The sequence below is a fragment of the Athalia rosae genome, chromosome 7 (genome assembly GCF_917208135.1).
Source record: "Athalia rosae chromosome 7, iyAthRosa1.1, whole genome shotgun sequence".
Taxonomy (NCBI): Eukaryota; Metazoa; Arthropoda; class Insecta; order Hymenoptera; family Athaliidae; genus Athalia; species Athalia rosae.
In genome coordinates, this window is record NC_064032.1 from 1233401 (window position 1) to 1253122 (window position 19722).

The window sequence follows — 19722 nt, forward strand, 5'->3', positions numbered from 1 at the left end:
TACGAATAAATAAATAGATAAATAAATAAACATATATATATTTAAATGATGAAATATTTTTTAATAGTAAAACAATTGGTTAAAAATAATTTGAAGAGAACCATAATAATAATGATAATGATAATTCGTACATATAGATGTGTACGTAATATATTGATGAGTAAATGAAATAGGTAATAAAATAGTAAAATGAGAAAAAAAAGAAAATAAAAGACAAGAGAGAAAAGTCGAAATCACCGGAGCAGAAAAGTTGATGCCAAACTCGATTCACGATGAACAGATAAAAAAAATAGAATATAAAAAAAGAAAATAATAGTGATAATAAAACAAGATACATCGATCATTCCATTTCGAAATTGTGGTTTTTTTTCGCTTTTTCTGTCATTAAGTTTTTTTGCGAATCTTCGCGATCATGTATGTATGTATAAATTTCAAATTCGTTCGGTGAGAAATGGGCAAATTTCTACCTTCGATCATCATTAAAGAAGAAGAAACTAGGTAGAAAAGTGATGAAGGAAAGAAGAAAAGAAAAGATTAAAATAAAAATTAAATGACAAAAAAATGTGTTCACAAGCACGCAATATTAGAAAATTGTAATTTTTAATTTTTTCAAACGTTCTATATGTGTTACTTTTTTTTCTTTATTCACGTGTGATCTGTACATCGTAGGTATACTTAAATTAATTAGAAAGAAGAAGAACATACAAAAAAAGAACAGAAAAGAAAACAAGAAAAGAACATCAGTTTGTCAAATAAAAAAATAAATTTGATAATCAAATATTATTATGAACAAACAGAAAAGACAAATACCAATATATAATGTACATACTATGTGTTATGGAAACGATGAAACCAATGGGTCTTGTGCAAGTTATGTGATTATTTAAGAAAAAAAATTATTAAATCATGAAATAAATAAATAAAGAAACGAAAGGAAAAACAACTTTCTCAATTCGTTGATTTATTTATTCATTTATTTATCTATTAATTTATTCTTATTAATTTTTTTCTTGTTTTCGAATAAAACATTGATAATGATGACAAAAAGAAAATAAAAAAATATACATATATTTATTACACACAAAAAAATATACATATGTATGTAAAATATCATATGTACTTATATTCGTGTAATATTACCTATTATTGTTATTATTATTGTTATTATTAATATTGCAACATTATCGTATTAAATTTTGAACGAAAAAGAAACGATGAAGAACAAAAAACTTGATTTTCGTTCAATACTAAAAATGAAATCAATTGAATCGTATTTTCTTTGTATATTCGTTTCAAATTTAGGACATCATTATTGTTATTAAAAACACGATACACTCTCCCTATAAGCATATGTACATACAAGGCAAATAGAAAGTAATGGGCGTTGATGAATGAAAAATTACGACTAAAAAAAAAGGAAGTAAAAATCAAACGAATGAAACAATAGGAAATGTGAAAAAATTCAGGCTCTCTGATACGCGTGGATTTCAATTATAACACGGTTGGCGTTCGAAATGAGTATAATATTAGTAATAATGTCAACCACAACAATAATAATAGTAATAATAATTATAATTATAATGCCAATAATACTAATCGTCATGAGTGTTAATCAATTAACGAACGATCATAAATTGTTAGTTAATTTTTGAAAGTTTGATTATTATAATATGTATAAAATTAATCGAGGATCGAAACGGGTTCAGAAATTTTGTATTAAATTTCAAAAACAATAATAATAATGAAAATATGCAATGTAAAATCAACGCGCACACGTATTGAACTAGAATGAAAAAGAAAAAATTAGAGGAAAATGGCAAAAAAATCGTAAGAAAAGAAAAATCGAATTATAATGTTAATATATCATTCAATAATCATTGTATAGTTGAATGTCTCTTGTCTCTTTCATTGAACGCTTATGTTTAGCGCGTGTAGATCAAATTAAAATTATTAGAGATGAAAAATAAATAAATTAAATGAATAATAAATCAATCAATCGATAATGAACTATGGAGACACAAAATAAGAAGAGAAACATGCAAAAATGGTAAGGAAGGAAATATGGAAGCAAAAAAAAAAGGATACGAAAAAATACGGACAAAATTTTGTAAAAGAAAGTTATTTCCGATGTATAAAATAATATGCGATTGAAAATAACGTGTTACAAAACTTCTACATGATGTGAGAGAACATATGGAAGCAAAAATAATTCAAAACGACTGTTGTATTAAATTAAATTATTTATGGACTTATAAATTAATTAATTAATTAATTAACTATTGATTATCATTACTATATTGTTCATATATTATTATCATATATGTATGTGTTTATTATTTATATATTTAATGTAATTATAAAATTAGACGATCGAAGGAGGAAAATACCTATATTTGAAGAAAAAAAAACAGAAAAAACCGAAAAAAAATATGTACATATAGAAAAATGACATTGATTCGTAATTAAAACTGTTGGACTAGAACAAAAATAAAATAGAATTAACAAGTTATTGAAGAATAAAAATGAAAATTACGATTCGTATTTCAATCATATATACAATATACATATTGTATTCGAATTATTAAAATTGAAAATTAAATGAGACGAATGGATGAATAAATAAACGACGAAAAAATACATCATATTACTCTATATAGATAAATTTGTTGAAACGAAGAGATAAAACGAAGAGAAAGGAAATGAGAATAATAATAAAGAAATAAAAAAAGGAAAGTAAAAATCTGCACATGTAAATTGTTGATCGATATTATTGTCTATTAAAAATGGAAAAAAGTCGAAAACGAAAAAAATCAGAAACAGAAAAGCAAAAGAAATACGTATTGTATACATATTAATTAACTATTATAGTCTCACGCTATTTAGTAATTAAATTTCATGCACAGATTATCTAACCTGCACGCAGAGACTGATGAATGAAATATAAAAATGAATGATGATGATGATGATGATGACGATGATGCGAAATGTGAAAATCAAAATTCAGTGTCGTTATTCTTATATAAATGAAGGGTAAGGACACAGTGGCTTATTATATACATATTCTTATGTATAAATGTTTTTATTCTGTATAATTGGTATACATATAGAAATTGTTTGATTTTTTTCTAATATACATATGGGGGATGCAATGGCCAAAATGAATGATGAAATTCCAATATTTCAGAATTATAAATAAAGAGAAAATTCAAAACGCAAAAGAAATAAGAAAAGAATGATGAGATTGGATAACTATATTTTGTCTTTCTTTTACTCTTATTCACATACTTATGTATGTGAATGTGATTAGGTTGCTTCTATACATATAGATAACTATAAACATTATTATTTTTCTCCTGAATTTTTCATATTAGAAAAAAAAAATATTTTATACATATTTTAATAGTATAGAATTCAAGTGCAGTTTTTTCTATTAGATATTCTAAAAAAATGAACTAAAAAAAGAAAGAAAAATATGCTGATGACACAAAGAACGATATATTGAAACTATATATATACACATACATATACCTATACTATATGTATATATATAAATAATTTTAAAAAAGTTAGCGATTCCCGCTAATAATTTCGAATAAAAATTCAAATCATCCCTTCATTTGGGTACAGCTTGTGCTGGTTTCCAGAATCATCTTGTGACCTTTTTTTTCACTAATAGAAGCTGATTCCAGTCCGGTCGGTAAGTCGTGTGAAAGTTTGAATGGGAAAAAAAACCGACGCAATTTATACGAAGAAAAAGATTCAAATATTGAAATAATTTGGTTAATATGTACATAAATATGTATAGCCAAGGAGAAAACGATTTTTTGGTCTCTTTGGAATCATGAAATAACATTAGGTAATTTAATTACGACTATTTTCTTCACTATTTCCTGTAGACCCACGATTTGATTTAAACGAGTTCAAATATTGCACTTGCAGCTAAATTCACTGTGTGTTTGAAACTTCAATAACCGAGAATTCCCTTACGTTATCCTCTTGGTGGAAATTCTCTGTGAAGTTTAATCGACACGTTACAGCCCAGTCATCAGTCGAGTAAATAGGTTGAGGACTTCAAGGTATGAGAAAAATAGTAAAATATGAAAGAAACGAGAAACAAAAATTTATTGAAAGGTAATGCCTGTTAATGCATCGTTATAACCTAACATGCGCTGTAGTCTTAACAGATTTTAACCATCGGAAGTCTCGTGAATTTCGCAACCAGGAAACCAGAGCAAAGCGTCGGTTTCGCTCGTTAAATCTAGTTGATTTACGTCCCAAAAACCAGACTACAATTTCAAATCTCAACCGCCTGTCGCACGTATGACAGTTACGACAGGCTCTCAACGAATATTAAGTTTAACATGACGGGAGACACGAAAGCTACATGTAAAAAAAGAATTAAGGAATAAGAAATAGTATGGCTGATAAGGAATATCCGTCAAGGTAAGATGTCATTCATATTTTAGTCATTTTTGGTGGTGGTTTTCTTTGTCGACGTTTCGGTTGCAGGATTTTTTAAGCTACTTGCGGTTTGATTGATTCGTCGACAGATGGAGACTCTGGTTTATATTGTTTAAACTTTTGAATTTTATTCTTTTCAAACAGTGCATGTGGAATCGCAAACGTTTACGTATTGTGAGAGTGTGTAGCTGTGAAACATGACGTCGTGAAATCAAAATTCGAAAAAACCACAAAGATATTCATGCATATAGGTACGTAGAGTTGTGTGAATATATTTATATTTCCCAGCAATGCGGTGCTGGCGCACTCGCTTTGAAATTGCATAAATTACCGGTGGAAATTCGTACGCCAGATAATTGGCCAGATGTGAAAGCCGGCCGAAATTTGGTTTTATTTTATGACCGACTACCTAAAGTATGATTTTTCTAAAACAAATAATATATGTATATACTGCACGTACATATAATTTGGTTTGCGGACGTCATTTCCTGCTATTTTTGTACGTATACATCGACCACGGAAGTTGCGGGACAAATTTAGTGGTATCTATAATACTTTGATCTTGATTCTTTGAATTATCCGTTTATATATCCTTTCGCAACGTCCATATTACGTGGTATTATAAATTGAGAGTATTTTCGAAGAGCAGAAACAGAAAAAAACCAAAAAACGCATCAATAGGCACTGACATCCTCAATTCCATTCATTTATTTATCTGTTCATTAATTCGTTCAATTCTTCTCAAGTTTCATTTTCTACGTCCTGCAAGATTTTCGCTCGAATTTCTTTTTTCGAAAGCTCACTATTGGAATAAAAAAAAGCAAGTACAAGTCTCGCTTCTGCAGTGTCTGGAGGGCGTCCGATGGCTGCAAGATACAAGAATTCTCAGCTGGCGTTTTTCCAGCCTGGTTTGTTTTGCCTTTGGAATAAATATTATCCCTGAATCGGAGGGCGTTTCCGCTGAAACTGAATTTATACGTTGGACGTATCTAAAACCGTATTCTCGATCCAGCAAGGCAAAGTTTTCACCGCCGCCGTTATGATGCTCTCTCCCTCTCATAAGTTTTATAATCTAACCGTAGGGAAAACTAGATCACAAGCTCGATCCAGATATTACAAAATCAAAAAAACAGGAATGAAAAGAACATGAGGTAAATTAAAAGAAAACCCATCCTTCAATCTACAATGATTCTCTTTTCTCTTCTATTTTTGCAATTAAAGTCTAGTTATACGGCGTTAAATATGATTGATCGGGTTGATTATCTCCTGCAGGGGAAAAAAAACGAGAGAAAAAGCATTTCTCTCGTGGAGCTTGTATTATTAGACTTGCATCGTTCTCTTGAACAAGGATCGTGAGTTTAATTTTTTTGGTTTATCTATTTTTTTAACTTTTTTCTCTTTTAAATTTTTTGCTCTCGTCCGTTGCCAGTGATGACAGTTGAGAAATCAACGCCTCCACAGAAGCCGAACTACGACGACGACTGTCAACATCGGTAGATAGCGAGATAGCTTTGGTGGAATTTCAAAATTGAAAAAAAATCTGAGGATGATATCCAATGAGGTAAGTTCAACCGATTTTCGATGGACAATTCAGAAGACGAAAAAGTCTTTCTCTTCGTTTTATTTCACGTTTTTAATTTCTTTTTCGTTTCTTCTTTAGGCGAGGGAAAGAGGTACGTAACTATAGGTATACGATCTACAGCGAAACAGGAAACGTGAAATTTCTAACGTCATTCGGTTATAAATAAGTAACTATATAATTTATTTCTTCCTCCCTATTTTATTGGGTGCGATTAAATTATTAATCAAAAAATGAATTTTATCGATGCCTGTTTCTCATTATAAACGTCCAACGTACAGACGTACACGTATGTTAATTATTATTCTATCGTTTGCAGTTAACAAATTTTATATGGGCACCTAAATCTTTACGGACGATTTGATTTTCCGATTCGACCCCTCTGGATCTGATGTACGGCTAGATATACCCACATGCATGAGACATAACTATAAAATGCGATCGGAGGACAGAAGTTTCGGGAGTTTGAAATGACATAGTAGGTACGGAAAACTTTTGCTTATGTTATACATGTGTAAGCGCGCGGATCAGAAGGTGAGACGTCATAGTCGCACACGTTAAGGAGAAGAGGCGCTTGCGCGTCGCGACGCTCGAGCGTCGAAAACCGACGACGCCCACGTAAAATATACTCTACATACCTCGTTCCTTCGTGAATGAACAAACTTCGGGAGTCAGTTTCTCAGTTCGTATCTAGGCGTTGATTCCCCAGGAACATTTAAATTCTTATCTATACTTTAATTATATCCATTTCATTTTCGATATTTGCCATTCGAATCACGTTATCCGATATTTACGTATCGACGCACATCTAATTCATACGATTTAATATAAATTTCATCAATCAAATGCAGATCAAAGTCAACAAACAAAAAGAAGAAAAATGATCTTCAATTACCGAGTATCTGTATCGAAACTATACGTAGTATATTATCACACTAAATCTAGAAGGATAGATTTACGTGAATTTTTCAAATCGTTTATACTTCTATCATCATTATTATCATTTTGAACATCTGATATGTGTCCTTAGATATAATGTAAAAAGCGTACAGAAAATTGATATACATTTCTATAATCTGCACTGCCTCTTGGCTACATATGATCTCGCAAAGGATCTTGGGAAGAAGACGAGAAATTTTTAACGACAGTGATTTTTAGATCCATTGGTGAAGATCAATTTACCTATATCGATTAACAATTTTCATAAAGAAATGAACAAGAAAAATATATATAAAATCGAAAACAAAACGGTAGGATCATGCCTGCGATGCCTTCCAATTGTGCGTGTGAATTTTTCATATTATAAATATTACAGTACATTAATTTCTAATGATTTCGTTTTCTTTTTTTTTAATTTCTTGCTCGATTAATCCTTTTCGTTTTATGCTTTAACGTGTACATTCGTCGTTAGGTTGCTATATTTTCTTTTTCTTTCTGTATTATAATTTCATCGTTGATTAATTCTTTGATTTCATTGGTGGGAGTAAATATTTATTTGTTTGTTTAACGAATATCCAGAAATTGATCTTGGCATCAACACCCTCGTGTGCACTGTGGATTCTCGAGTATTGTTTTCCTTGAAGATTTTGCATGAACGTCAAACATACCCTTAAATAATGTCTGTTATTATACGAACATTCATAAGCTAATAACAAATCAAACCTCACACTTTGTTTACAACCATATGATATACTCATATTTTTCTTCCAAACAAAATTATAATTAAATTCGGATTTATTACACATTGAAATATTCGCATACTTGAATGCAAGAAATTTTGCGTGCAAAGGTTTTTCTGATTCTTTTTCGGTTCTTGTCTTTGTTCTGTTTTCAATGCACCTAAGAAATTGAAATTCATGATTTTAATCAACCAATTAATTAACGATGTAGAATACATTTAGCCGTTCAACAAGAGCTCGTATGAGAAGAAGTGAAAAAGATTGAATTTAAAAAATATCGAACCGCAAATAAGTTCACGTGGTTAGTTAGTGTTTGAATTTTGAATGCGCACGCGGACGGCGCGATGCAATCGGAGTTTAAACATTGTATTTCGATGCGTTGAATACATGGACATGTACAACATACCTATTTACTAAAAAACGCTTACGTACATATAGTTAAATCCTCTCAAAAATCGTACATAAGGGATATGAGTTAGTGTTACATAAGACAGGCTTAATATAGCAAACACTCGCTGGACGTAAGCCACGAAATATTAGATATATATTCGTATACATTTCATACACAACCGCGGCCATCGTCAACCCTCTCCTCCCCTTCTTATCCCGCCCCTTTTCTCTTTTTCTCTTTTCTTCATCGTTTTCTTCATATTTCTGCATATTTATGAAAACATGCAGATGCTTGGCGGCCAGCGCATGAAAACGCAACGCGTTACTCAATATATATACATGAGTATGTACTCATATGCATACGCATACATGTGCTACGTTATAAATTTTTGATTTCTACATCGTGAAACGCGAGAAAAACCAAAACAAATTAAACTTATGGTAAAAGATGAAGGGAGAGAAAAAGTGTGAAATTCTATAATTTTCCATTCTCAATTATTTATTTTACTAATTGCTTTTTTATCTGTTTTTTCGCTATAAACGCACGGGTGGTCCGCATGCTGGAAAACTATATATATACATGTATATTGTGTCATAGTTAAGAGGCACTCAGTTACCGCTGTAGCTTTTGAATTTTTCTTTATTTTTTTTTTTTGACACATTAGAAAAATATACCTAATAGCTGTCGCTCCCAACGGTTTTCTGTATACCTATACTTATGTATACTCTCGTTTCTCGGCATCTTATTTCCTCAGCAGCCCGGGTGTGAAAATAAAATTAAAAAAAAACTTACACGATATGTGCATTGGAAAAACGTTTTTTTGCTCTCATCGGTTTTTTTTCTTTCTCATTTTCACGAGCAATCCCCGATAATATGTCCGCGCCGAAACGTAACTTGCAAAACTCTATAAAATTTTGAATGCTGATTCTAGGCAATATTATGTATAAATTTATTTATATATGTATAATATATATGCGTATATGATGCGATGTATAATTTCATATATTTATTATTAGCCGCAACATCCGTCCACCTGCTCTGAAAAGGAACGACTGAATTATATTTGATGCTGCAGAAGCTAAAATATAAGGCGGTCCAGAAAACGTTATATTATACATCCGCCATTACATCGTGCAAAAACTCACAAGTCCCATTTTATATGTATAACTTTTTTTTTTTCGAGTTCTTCTTTTTGTAAATTTTTTTTCTCCTCGTGAACAAGAAGAACGAAAATTATCAGCAATTGAATTCGATCATGGGATAGAAAATTACGACGATCTCGATCGAATAATATTATTTCAGGTCGAGGGAATAAGAGATTTTAACGATGGGATAGACGAAGAAAAATATTCCAAGTTCCCCGCGTTGAAATTTATCAGATAGATTTCGCTAGGAAATATTTAAGTTCGATCACAGGTCGGGTTGACTGAATGAAGTTTGTTGCTTTGTTCGTTAGTTTTTTGTGTTGAGATTTTGAATGTCGCATTCACGATGAGATGAACATACCTCATGCCTATGTGTGCAACCTTATTTATGTATGTATATCATATACGTTTGAACGTCGTTATGTAAGGATATAGGTAATTTTTTAAGGTCTTCAAAAGCTCTTCCTGAACGTGAAGTTGCAATTATTTTTCCCGTACGGTGCGACATGTGAGTGTTGGCAGAGGGTGTGTCTTTTTCCGCTTTGCTGCCGCTAAGATGGAGATCGCCAGCAAAGGGGAACAGGCCGACTCTCCCGCACCGAATTTCGATACAATTATACCATAACGATAAATGTTAAACGCATAAAATAATATCGAGAAACGAAAGAAGAGCAACAACATCAACGACAAAAAAACGTCCCCTTTCGCCGCTTTAACTTCGTCGTATATATCATTAGAATACGTGAAATTTTTGCAGGCTTGGGAAGTAAATTTCCTATGCGAAAAACGTTCCTCATGATATTCCAGGCTTGAAGTTTTTTCTGTATCTCTGGATATTTTTTTCTCTTCTTTATCGCTATGTCGAAATCCAAGTTTCTTTTTTTCTCCTTGTTTTCTGACCATTTCTATTTTTTGTTCTAGTTTTTTGGAATCTTCATCCCACGTTTTAAATAATGGACCTTCGGGACTCATTGCACGGGCAACACGTGCCACCAATTAGGAGCGAACTATTAAAGCGCAGGTTCGTTAACAACTAGAGATTCTGTACCTCTCCGATATTCTGACGTACATAAAAAATTCTCTAGTTACAAAAATATACATACGGATACATATATATATACATATATATATATATAATTATGTGTACAATAATACCTACTGCACGTCTAGTTCAATTGAACGTGATATCTAAACGTTATTCAGAAAACCTAATTTCACGTCTGCAGTTCATTAACACCAAATCACGGGGTCGTTGTATAGAAATACTATGAACAACCGTTTACAAAAATCTTTCCCTTTTCTTTAAATCTTGTAATATCATTCCTTCATAATATCATTTATTTATCTTGAATCATTCCATTCTTTTTTTGGCTTTGCTTATCAACATTGTTATAATTACACATATGTATATATCGGTATATGTGAATCGCTATGCCTCGGTATATAATGTACGGTACATATCTGTACTTATATCGTATCAAAGCGATCGTCTTATTATATCCTCGACTGTTTAACAACCCGCTAACTAACGGCTACCGTTCGCATTCGTTCCTTACTTACGTTTAAATATAAACCCCGACTTTATTACCCGAACTCTGGTCGTACAGGCTCATATTACGATAGCATCACCCTGTACGGCTATTAAAATCGTTTTCGAACGTTTCAACAAATTATTATCCCCATTATTCTCAACATTATTATTCGAATTTTCGTACACGCGATGCAAATTTTGAGTAAATACTTTTTTGTTGCGTACTCGTGTTTTTCTTTTTTGATCAAATTCTAGGTGATAATTATCGTGATTATGGTCGTGATTGCGATAACGACAGACGTTGAGTCGACTCGAGTTTTCCATGTGGATTTTCATACTAAAATGCAACGCGATGCAGTTAGGTTTAAAGTTAGCTTGGTATGAATTTTGTGTGCATGTAAATACACGCCTATATGTACTGTATACATCGGGTTTGCCTCAGTTAGTTAGTGATGTGAGTAGTACAGCGTGTGACGATTTATGAGTAAATTTCTAAACGCCCGTTATACGTGACAAGGGGTACGTTTTCATGTCAGCTGTTTCTGTCCCGTTGAAAATTAGCGTTGTAACATATTGGTAACGTTTTAACAACCGGCATTGTATTTACTGTTATAGGTAATGTACGTGTGTTATAGCCACGTGGTGAATACCCGTCAAATAGAAGCGAGGATAGAAGAGGAAGGAAAAGGAGGAAAATGGAAAAATGAAAACGAAACGGCTGCTCATATTTAAACCTGAAAACTATACGGTCGGGCTATTTTCGAATTTTAGTCGGTTCCACGATTTAGTTTGCTTGCCAGTCCGTAAAGCAGATCGTAAAATTTTCATATATGGAAACATGACCACGCTTACGCCTTTGAGAGGTTTTCTCTATCTCAGAAAAAAGACGAGATCTGCAATCGCAGCATATGAAATTTCGTGTTGATCGGTGAATAATATCGCGAGGATAAAACGAACAGAAATCACGTCTTCTGATGCAGTTATTAATCGCAGTAAGAGTCAAAATTCTGAGTAACATCCCCGTAACTTTGATAAATGGGACGGTTATTTGAATGGAAACCATATCAATCGTTGCGTGTTACAACTATAGGATAATTGATGCTCAAGTTTCCGGATTTATACTTTCCAGTAATAGACGTAGATCGCCCCACCCCTTAAGATTCTGCCACCGTAATTCTTTGACTATTTTTATTCCGTTCCTTTGATTTTCCTTTATTTTTCTCAGCTATAATTTTTCTTGTTTTCGTAAAGATTTGTTCGTCAGGACGGGCGTCGCGACTCTGTGCTCTGGAAAAATAACGGAAGAAAGAAAGAAAGAAAGAAAGAAGAGCGGAGTTCTTCTTGGCCATATTTTATCGGGCGCAATCTGTTTGGTGTTAACTGGCTTGGTAGCAGTCTTTCGACACCGCTAAGAAGGACCCTGTCGAAGGAGAAAACTAGAACTCGAAGCCCAGCGGAGCTTTTGTAATACAAAATAGGAGAACGAAACGAAACGAAACGTAACGGTACGGAACGGAATGGAACGGAAGGTAAAGGAACGACACCACGAATCGCAGTAACACTCTCTTTCTCTTACTCTCCCACATTCGGATCTTCACTATTTTTGGAACGCGCAGGAGAGGTAATATTTCTGTTGGCAGTAGGTTTCTCCGGCGCAAACCCAAGAATAGAAAGAACACGTTAAAGTTATGCCTCGTTGAGACTGAAAAAGAACTTCAGATTCAGGATAATTCGGAAACAGGACCTTCGAATTACGCACATCGTTTATTCACTTTCCTTATTCATTTCTTCCTCAGACAGAACCGGATATTCTTCATCGCGATTCGCCCCGCCGGTTGAATGAAGAGGGAAAAGAATGTCGAAGAAAAATAAGAAAACGAAGAAGATGAAGAAGAAGGAACGGCTTCTAATCTTCCGTCGTTATTATACGTGTACGCCTTCTTTTTAGAGCTAAGTTTCTTTTCTATTTTCCGTCTTGTTAATCTGATGGTACATTTTGAAAAAAAAAAATTTCTTCATTTCTGATAGCCCAGAGACTGTAAGACCCTCTAAGCTATGGATATGTGTTTTTTGTTGTTCGCGTATAGGTATCGTTATAGTTGCTGTGTTTACATCTATTTCCGTGCTCCGAGATTCCTCATCTTGGAATTAGACCTGTACCACCGATGCTTATAAATCAAGATGATCTTTTTTTAACGACTGGCTTTATCAGGACGACGATATACACGCTGGTTATAATGTAACTGTGAGTTTATATTTCCTTATTTTTTTTTGTTTCATTGTTTCGAATGTCTTCAATGAAAATCTAACATATTTAGAACAAATTTATATATGTTCAGACGTTTTATCATCATAGATTCTTTAGAAATGAATTACAGGGCAAAATTTAAAGTGAAAAGGTGAAAAGAAACGGGGGAGGAAAAAGAACGGATTCTTTTATTTAGATTACAATGACAGCTCCGTGAAATTATGTCTTGAAACTTTAAAATGTAGCATTCGCTAGATCTTCATAAATTACATGAACATAAATTCTCTTTTTTCTGATTTTTCTGATTTTATTTTATCTCTTTAAATATCGCTGCAGGTGTTGAGATCGGAAGCGATGAAAACTAGTTTGATACATCAAATGAATGTACTGACAGAATTTTATAAACTGTTTAAAGATTTAAGATCAAATTTCCTACGGTAGTAGAAAGAATTCTTGAAATTCCACCGTTTTGTAGACTCTTCTAAAAATCATATTTTAAGTCCTCGCGAATTTTACTTGAAACGTGATGCAACTTATATTTATCAAATTAGAGGATATAAAGCTAAATTAGAACGAAATTGTTGACGCAATGCGAGTCTTTTCAATTTTTGAAAATATCTTCAAATCGAAATCGAAGAAGTAATTTACGAGTTCTAAAATTATTACGCCATTCAACTGTAGTCAGCATCCGAACAATTTATTACGTGTCGTTTCTATACATACCCATATAAAGTTGAGGAGGATTTTGATGTTTTTTTTAGCTGCTTACGATGGTCGACTGCAATTTTTATATCTTCGATATTATTGTGCTAAAATTTATTTGATCCTCCGATAATTTTTGAAGTTTCGATGAAATTATCGCGGTAAGTAAATTTTCTATTTCCTGCAGCTGTTGGGAAAAAGGAAAAAAATTTACTACTCATAATAAAACACATGAAAGTCTTAAACGAAAAAATATGCGCATATAACATGTATATACCTATGAGTAACTATACTGGATGTATATTCTTCGCTCGGAATATAAATTCAGGGGATTTATTTTCGGGTAATTTGCAAGGAATTTCGAAGCATTTTTCGCACCGCCGCGTGCGGCCAAATATATATACGCACTGGGATTTTATTCGAGCTATAAGTTAATTTATTAGACCGCATTTTAAAATCAATGTTCATCATACCTACTTTTGCGGAAAATAAAGACAAAGAAACCTGGTCATTGTCGGTTACGTCAAATTAACGATCGTCTTGTCTAACGAAAGATCAATCATAAAAATATAACGAGGAAATAAAAATTATCGAATTTTTAAATCGCCACCATATGGTCAGCAGCCGGATTTCAATGAATTTTTCCCTAGGCAATAATTCTGAGAATCAATTACTTGCAGGATTGATTTTTAAGATTTGAAAAAATCGATTTTGATTCGCAGTCGCTAAGCTGTTGGATAAATCGCCTCCGCAATTCGTAGCCTGAATTCACGGTATGACGCCAATGACGCTTGAAAAGCTCTCACGGAATTTGTAAATATTTCGTGGTCCGCTTAAATAAAGCACACTGAATGCGTCATAGCAACCAACGTCGATGTAAAACCCGCGTACGCCTGCACCTATCCGTTGATGTTATAAGTGAGGCCTGAATCAGCCCAGATTCTTTATTTTTCATTTTATTATTATCTTTACCCACATTCTATTTTTTTTCCTCATTCTCTCCCAATTACACTAATCACTTTTTCTATTTTCTTTCAAGATCGTGCTGCCAACACCCCATGTCGAGCACTTTGGTAAAAGTTCTTTCTTCAACGCAGCGAAGATGAATTATCCAGCTGCTACTTGCCCATTTAGCATATGGAAAAGATTTGGATTTTGACAGAACTTAAGACTTGAGTATGAGAAATACTTAATCAAAGTCTATTCTTACTGGGAATAATCAACAAGTGTTTATGTGAATCGTTTCAATCTTATTCATAAATTGCAGATTCTTTGAACTTTAATCCTTCTACTCTTGTCGAGCGATCAACTGATCAATTTGTTCTGGCTTCCGAGGATCGGTTGGTCCATTGTGTGAATAGAAATAATGGAAAGACGGAATGGGAGATCAAAGAGGAAATATAATCCCTCTTGAGTAAAGAGGTGGATTAATTTTAGTGGAGAGCATTTTTTCAAACTCTTTGAGGTAATTTTTCTTTCAGTTGATGTTTTTCTATTTCGTTTAAGTAACAGTCACCGATGACTGGAGAAATGTCAGAGAGCGGTTGCCAGAGTGGTAATATTGGTTAACCGGAAGTAGAAAACGTGAATTAACGACTGACATCTGCAATTCTGTAGTCAATGGTCTTTTTTCACTCTACAAGAATGTTTATCTTTGGCTCTTGGGAGTTTAGAAATATAAGCATTGGAAAATTAAGCGAGCCGCTACCAATATTTCTTCTAGTTCAAACATGTCTTCCATCACATGTATGAACCCGTTAAGATTCAGAATCTTTCACTGGAAAGGGGAAATCTAAGGGAAATTTATTTCCAGTTAAATTAATAAATCCGAGTGTTTTATTTAGACAAACAGCCGAAAATCCAGGCGTCAAAGGCCTTTGTAAAAATGAAAATGTCTTCTTCAGACCATATCGCCAACAAATTTAATTCTCTCCCAATCAGCGATGAATACTCAGCTTCCAAATGGGTTTAATAAAAAAGAACAAAATTGAATTTTCTGCTTTCATGTAGCGCCTGACCCCAAGTCCATCCAAATATAAAAAATCTAATCAAGAGTGGAGGTAACAATGGAAGACCTAAAACAAGCATTCGAGCTGCCGCTTTAGCGCTATGTAAACTATAGGAGAATCAAAGGTATAATGGAATTTGTTTATTGATCTTATTAGGCTAACATGCATTAAGCTCAACGTTGAGCCGCAGGCGCTCGCCGCTGACGCGGCCATTTCGAAAATTTAAAGACCTTGGCGCCGCGCCATAACGATAGATCGAACGGCGCGCGCATTAGGTCTAAAATTGTCACTTCCGGTATCGAGCACCAGGAGGGAAAATGGACGTCAATAGATGTTGCGCGTAGTAGTGTGTTTATTTACGTATTATCTATCAATGATCAATTGATTGCAAAAGTTTAATCATCAGATATTGAAACATCGAAATTATAAATACTAATTTCGTCAGGATGCTAGGAGGTAAGTTCAGATCATTAACTGTTACTTTAACCCTCCAAATCTCGGTTTACGCTACTTGTTATTGCCCTCTCTCTGTCACTCTAACCTAGTTTCTGTCAATAATAAACCCCCGAATATTCGAGAACTGTGTACCCAGCGCCGTTTCTCTCTGTCAACAAATACCTGTCAAACGTTAGTCTCATTTCATATGTGATTTCTTGCTAAACCACAGAATATATTCAACAGATTAACCCCAAGATGGTCGATGAAGTTCTACCAGCTAGCTTAGAAAAGCTAGAAATTGATCAAGAAGCAGTTAATTCTTCTCGGTAAGTCCCAAGCTGTTTAGACAAGTGATAAATAACACCGATCATCTTATATCTCCAAGTCACTTGTCGTTACTTTCCTTTATTTTTGTTCAGATAACATTCCAGTTCAATCCACTCCCAAATAAACGATGCAAATATTTTCCAAAAATGCTCAGAAATACTTCTATTAGTTTAATTGTGAAAGAAACAGCCACAATTTCTCTCATACATTATTAAACATGCAGTATTTCATTACATGACCGATGTACGAAAGCATTGCTATGTAATTGAGCAACATTTGTTTCAAGGCTATTTGCCAAGAGCATGAGTCATCGATCTTTATTTGGTAACTGGTTTGGTCTAATTTTTTTTTCTCCACATTTCTGTCTTCTGAACTTTGTTTACACCAATCAGAAACTATTAAATTTTGTATCAGAAATATCTGAATGTATTGAAAGTTCAAATTACGAACAAGCGACCTTGAGATTGACTTTTGATTGGATTAGATGAAATTTTTTTGTTTCAGCAGAAACTCCTTGGACAAATCCAATCCGGCAAATCCATTCCGGATAACAAGCAGAGGTATAAATTCTGATACAAGTTATTTGTTCTGTCGAAGATCTATGCCAAATAGGCCAACCTCATCCGTAATAAGCCCTAGAGGCGTCAAAAGTACAACAAACTTCAAGCCCTCTAAAAATGAAAGAGTTTTGGAGAAGCCTAAGAAAAATTCTATAATTAAAGAAGCTGTTCTAAAATTGAATAATTCTAACTCAAATTATTTGAGCGAAAACCTGGCCAGCACTCTGTTAGAAGAGGCTTGCAAATTAAGTATTTCTAGTAAAAATTGTAAAACCTTTGGGCGTGGCTCTGTCACCAAAGATTTTAGGGCGCTAAACATCAGCCCAGATTCTAGACTCGTCAAAGACGATGCCAGTATCGAGGAGAGTTTTCGCACGAGTAGCTTTCAACGTGTCAGGAGTAACACGATGCCGAGTTTGAAAAGGGGTCCAGGTCCCGGTGGAGGAAGCAGTGCTCCCGTCGCAACCGTCACCCCTGGACCATCCGATGTACAAAATCCCTCCGGATCAAGTCAAAACTCGAGTTCAAACACTTGTTCGATACAAGCTCGGATATCTCCTCCGCCATGCGATGTAACTATTGACGAGCTCGCTAGTTACTTTGATGAATTTGTTCATATTCCAAAGAAAATGTCGCACATGGCTGAAATGATGTACATTTAACAGATTCAAATTGGATTTATGATGGATTTTATTTAGAATTCCCTATGTTCGAGGTCATGGATGGTGATTGAATCTCGACCAAACACCGACTTGTGTTGGAATATTTATCCAGACACGAGTGAACTAATGTTGATACACTCTGCTATGGCCTGCAGTTTATATTTCTTTAAATGTGGATCGATTCGGTAATAACCACTGCTATTCTTCAATACTATGTATTTACTATGATATTAATATGATTTGGTACCTAAATTATTTTCGAAATATAATAAAAACTAATAAAAACAAATATCTAATTACACCACGCTTTATTCTACTTATAAAAAACGTTAAGCTAAATAAAAAATTCTATTAATTGTAAGTCATTTTGTGAACTCTTCAAACGGCACTAAATTCAATGAGTACATATAACTTACCAATGTGCTTAAAAGGGGGTGTTTGAAAATCATCCCTAAAATTTGAAAGAAAAAAAAAAAAAACAGAATTCATTATGATACGTAATATATTTATCTTTTTAATTTTACAATATTTAAGATAATAATATAAAGTAAGAATAATTTAAATCACCTAAATGTTAATAAGCTTTGGTACATAAGCTATGACGACGGTATAATTATTTAATATTTAAAAACCTAATCAATTGAACTGTGTATAATTTTTTTTTTTTTTTGTTAAACTATACAAAAAATTTCCATAACTTATACTCCGGTGGCAAAAAAAGAAAAGAAAAAACCACTTGATTGATTTGTTCAAAATAAACATGGAGATCAATAATCTTCAGTCAAAATCGTTCCTAAACACGTTAACTTACATCTAATAAATATTTAAGTACAGCTTCTTTTTTTTCTTCGTTTATTTTACTTTTTATTTTTATTCGTATTTCATTAATTTATTTATTATTTCACTATAGAGGAATATCGTCTTTCAAAATTCTAGTTTACCGAGTCAATTTGAAAAAGAATTGTAAATCAGTATATTCTAATTTTTATTTATCAAAAACTGTAATGGCAGTATAAACGCTTTTGGTTCTGTTCAAAAAACTTTATTTTTTTTTTTTTTTTGTTTGTTTTCAATTTTTTCTTTTTCCTTTTTTTGTTACTCTCATCTTTTTCTAACTGGAAAAATCGACTCTATTTTCGGGAAGAATATTCTTTCTCATCCCAAAAATATGGTTTTTTAATTATTCTTACTCTGATCACACATACATCGGTAGAGTCATGCAACTATGTATGTACAGTTGAAGAATTAAGAACAACAAAATAAAAATAAATAATTGTGGCAAATGTTTACAAAACCATAGTTTTTGGTCTCTATATAATATGTATATTGTCTTTCTCTAAACGGTATATGGATTTTCTGTTCATTTATCCCAAAATTTTTCACTTTTAAATATCTATATTATATTTCAATCAAAGCCTCGATTTATGTGATTATATATGAATCTCTTTGTATGATCTAGTAAGATCTATAAAGGTAAGAGTTGTGTTCCAGTTATTGTTAATTTATTTTCCGTATTCGTTCTGGCCTGATCTTTTGCTAGTTTTTTTTTCCTTTCGTTCTCTCTCTAGGAATATAATCTACGATATAATATTATCATCATCATTATTAGTATTATTATTTTTGTTTAATTTAACACATAATTCTCTCATAAATTTTTAATATACTCGCATACATCGGTTTTGGTTTTTGTTCTCAATTTTCTTTTTTTTTTTCTCTTGCATATTATTATTAGTATTTTAAATCCCGTTTTTTCTTCAATTATTTATTTATTTTTCAAATTTTTATTGCCCTCTCTCTCTGTGTTACAAAATTGGATACATACGTATATATGCGTGTGCATATACATATGTATGTCTCTTTATACTTATAATTAATATAGGTACTATAGAGATACACAACAAGTATGGCGGCAACATTTTGAAGAGAAAAAAAAAAGTTTCCTACGCGAATTTTCCAAAATACATGTACCAACTAAGTTGCAAAAAAACAT

General features: G+C 32.8%; 1 protein-coding gene and 1 long non-coding RNA gene across 26 annotated transcripts in view; both read left to right on the forward strand.

Moving 5' to 3' along the window:
• LOC105684699 overlaps positions 1-19722 on the forward strand; it is a 21490-nt gene continuing 1768 nt past the window's right edge. Inside the window, exons 1-13 of one of the 23 annotated variants that reach the window (XR_007279540.1) lie at positions 1-4076; positions 4176-4443; positions 4606-4712; positions 5307-5612; positions 5734-5813; positions 5891-6022; positions 6122-6134; positions 6360-6522; positions 10177-10276; positions 11402-13031; positions 14459-14912; positions 15004-15201; positions 15747-15869. This is a non-coding gene — a long non-coding RNA (uncharacterized LOC105684699). The other 22 variants (XR_007279529.1, XR_007279542.1, XR_007279543.1 and 19 more) reach the window with 22 other exon arrangements.
• On the forward strand, positions 15923-19222 carry LOC105684704. Of its 3 annotated transcripts, none has more exons than XM_048658825.1 (3): positions 15923-16201; positions 16427-16509; positions 16995-19222. In XM_048658825.1, exon 3 carries the CDS (start codon positions 16995-16997, stop codon positions 17730-17732), a length of 738 nt encoding a protein of 245 aa, XP_048514782.1. In that variant the 5' UTR covers positions 15923-16201; positions 16427-16509; the 3' UTR covers positions 17733-19222. The 3 variants fall into 3 exon arrangements, with proteins under 3 accessions (XP_048514782.1, XP_012253693.2, XP_020707265.2); XM_012398270.3 differs by having other exon boundaries at positions 15925-16201; positions 17015-19222; XM_020851606.2 differs by having other exon boundaries at positions 15929-16201; positions 17018-19222.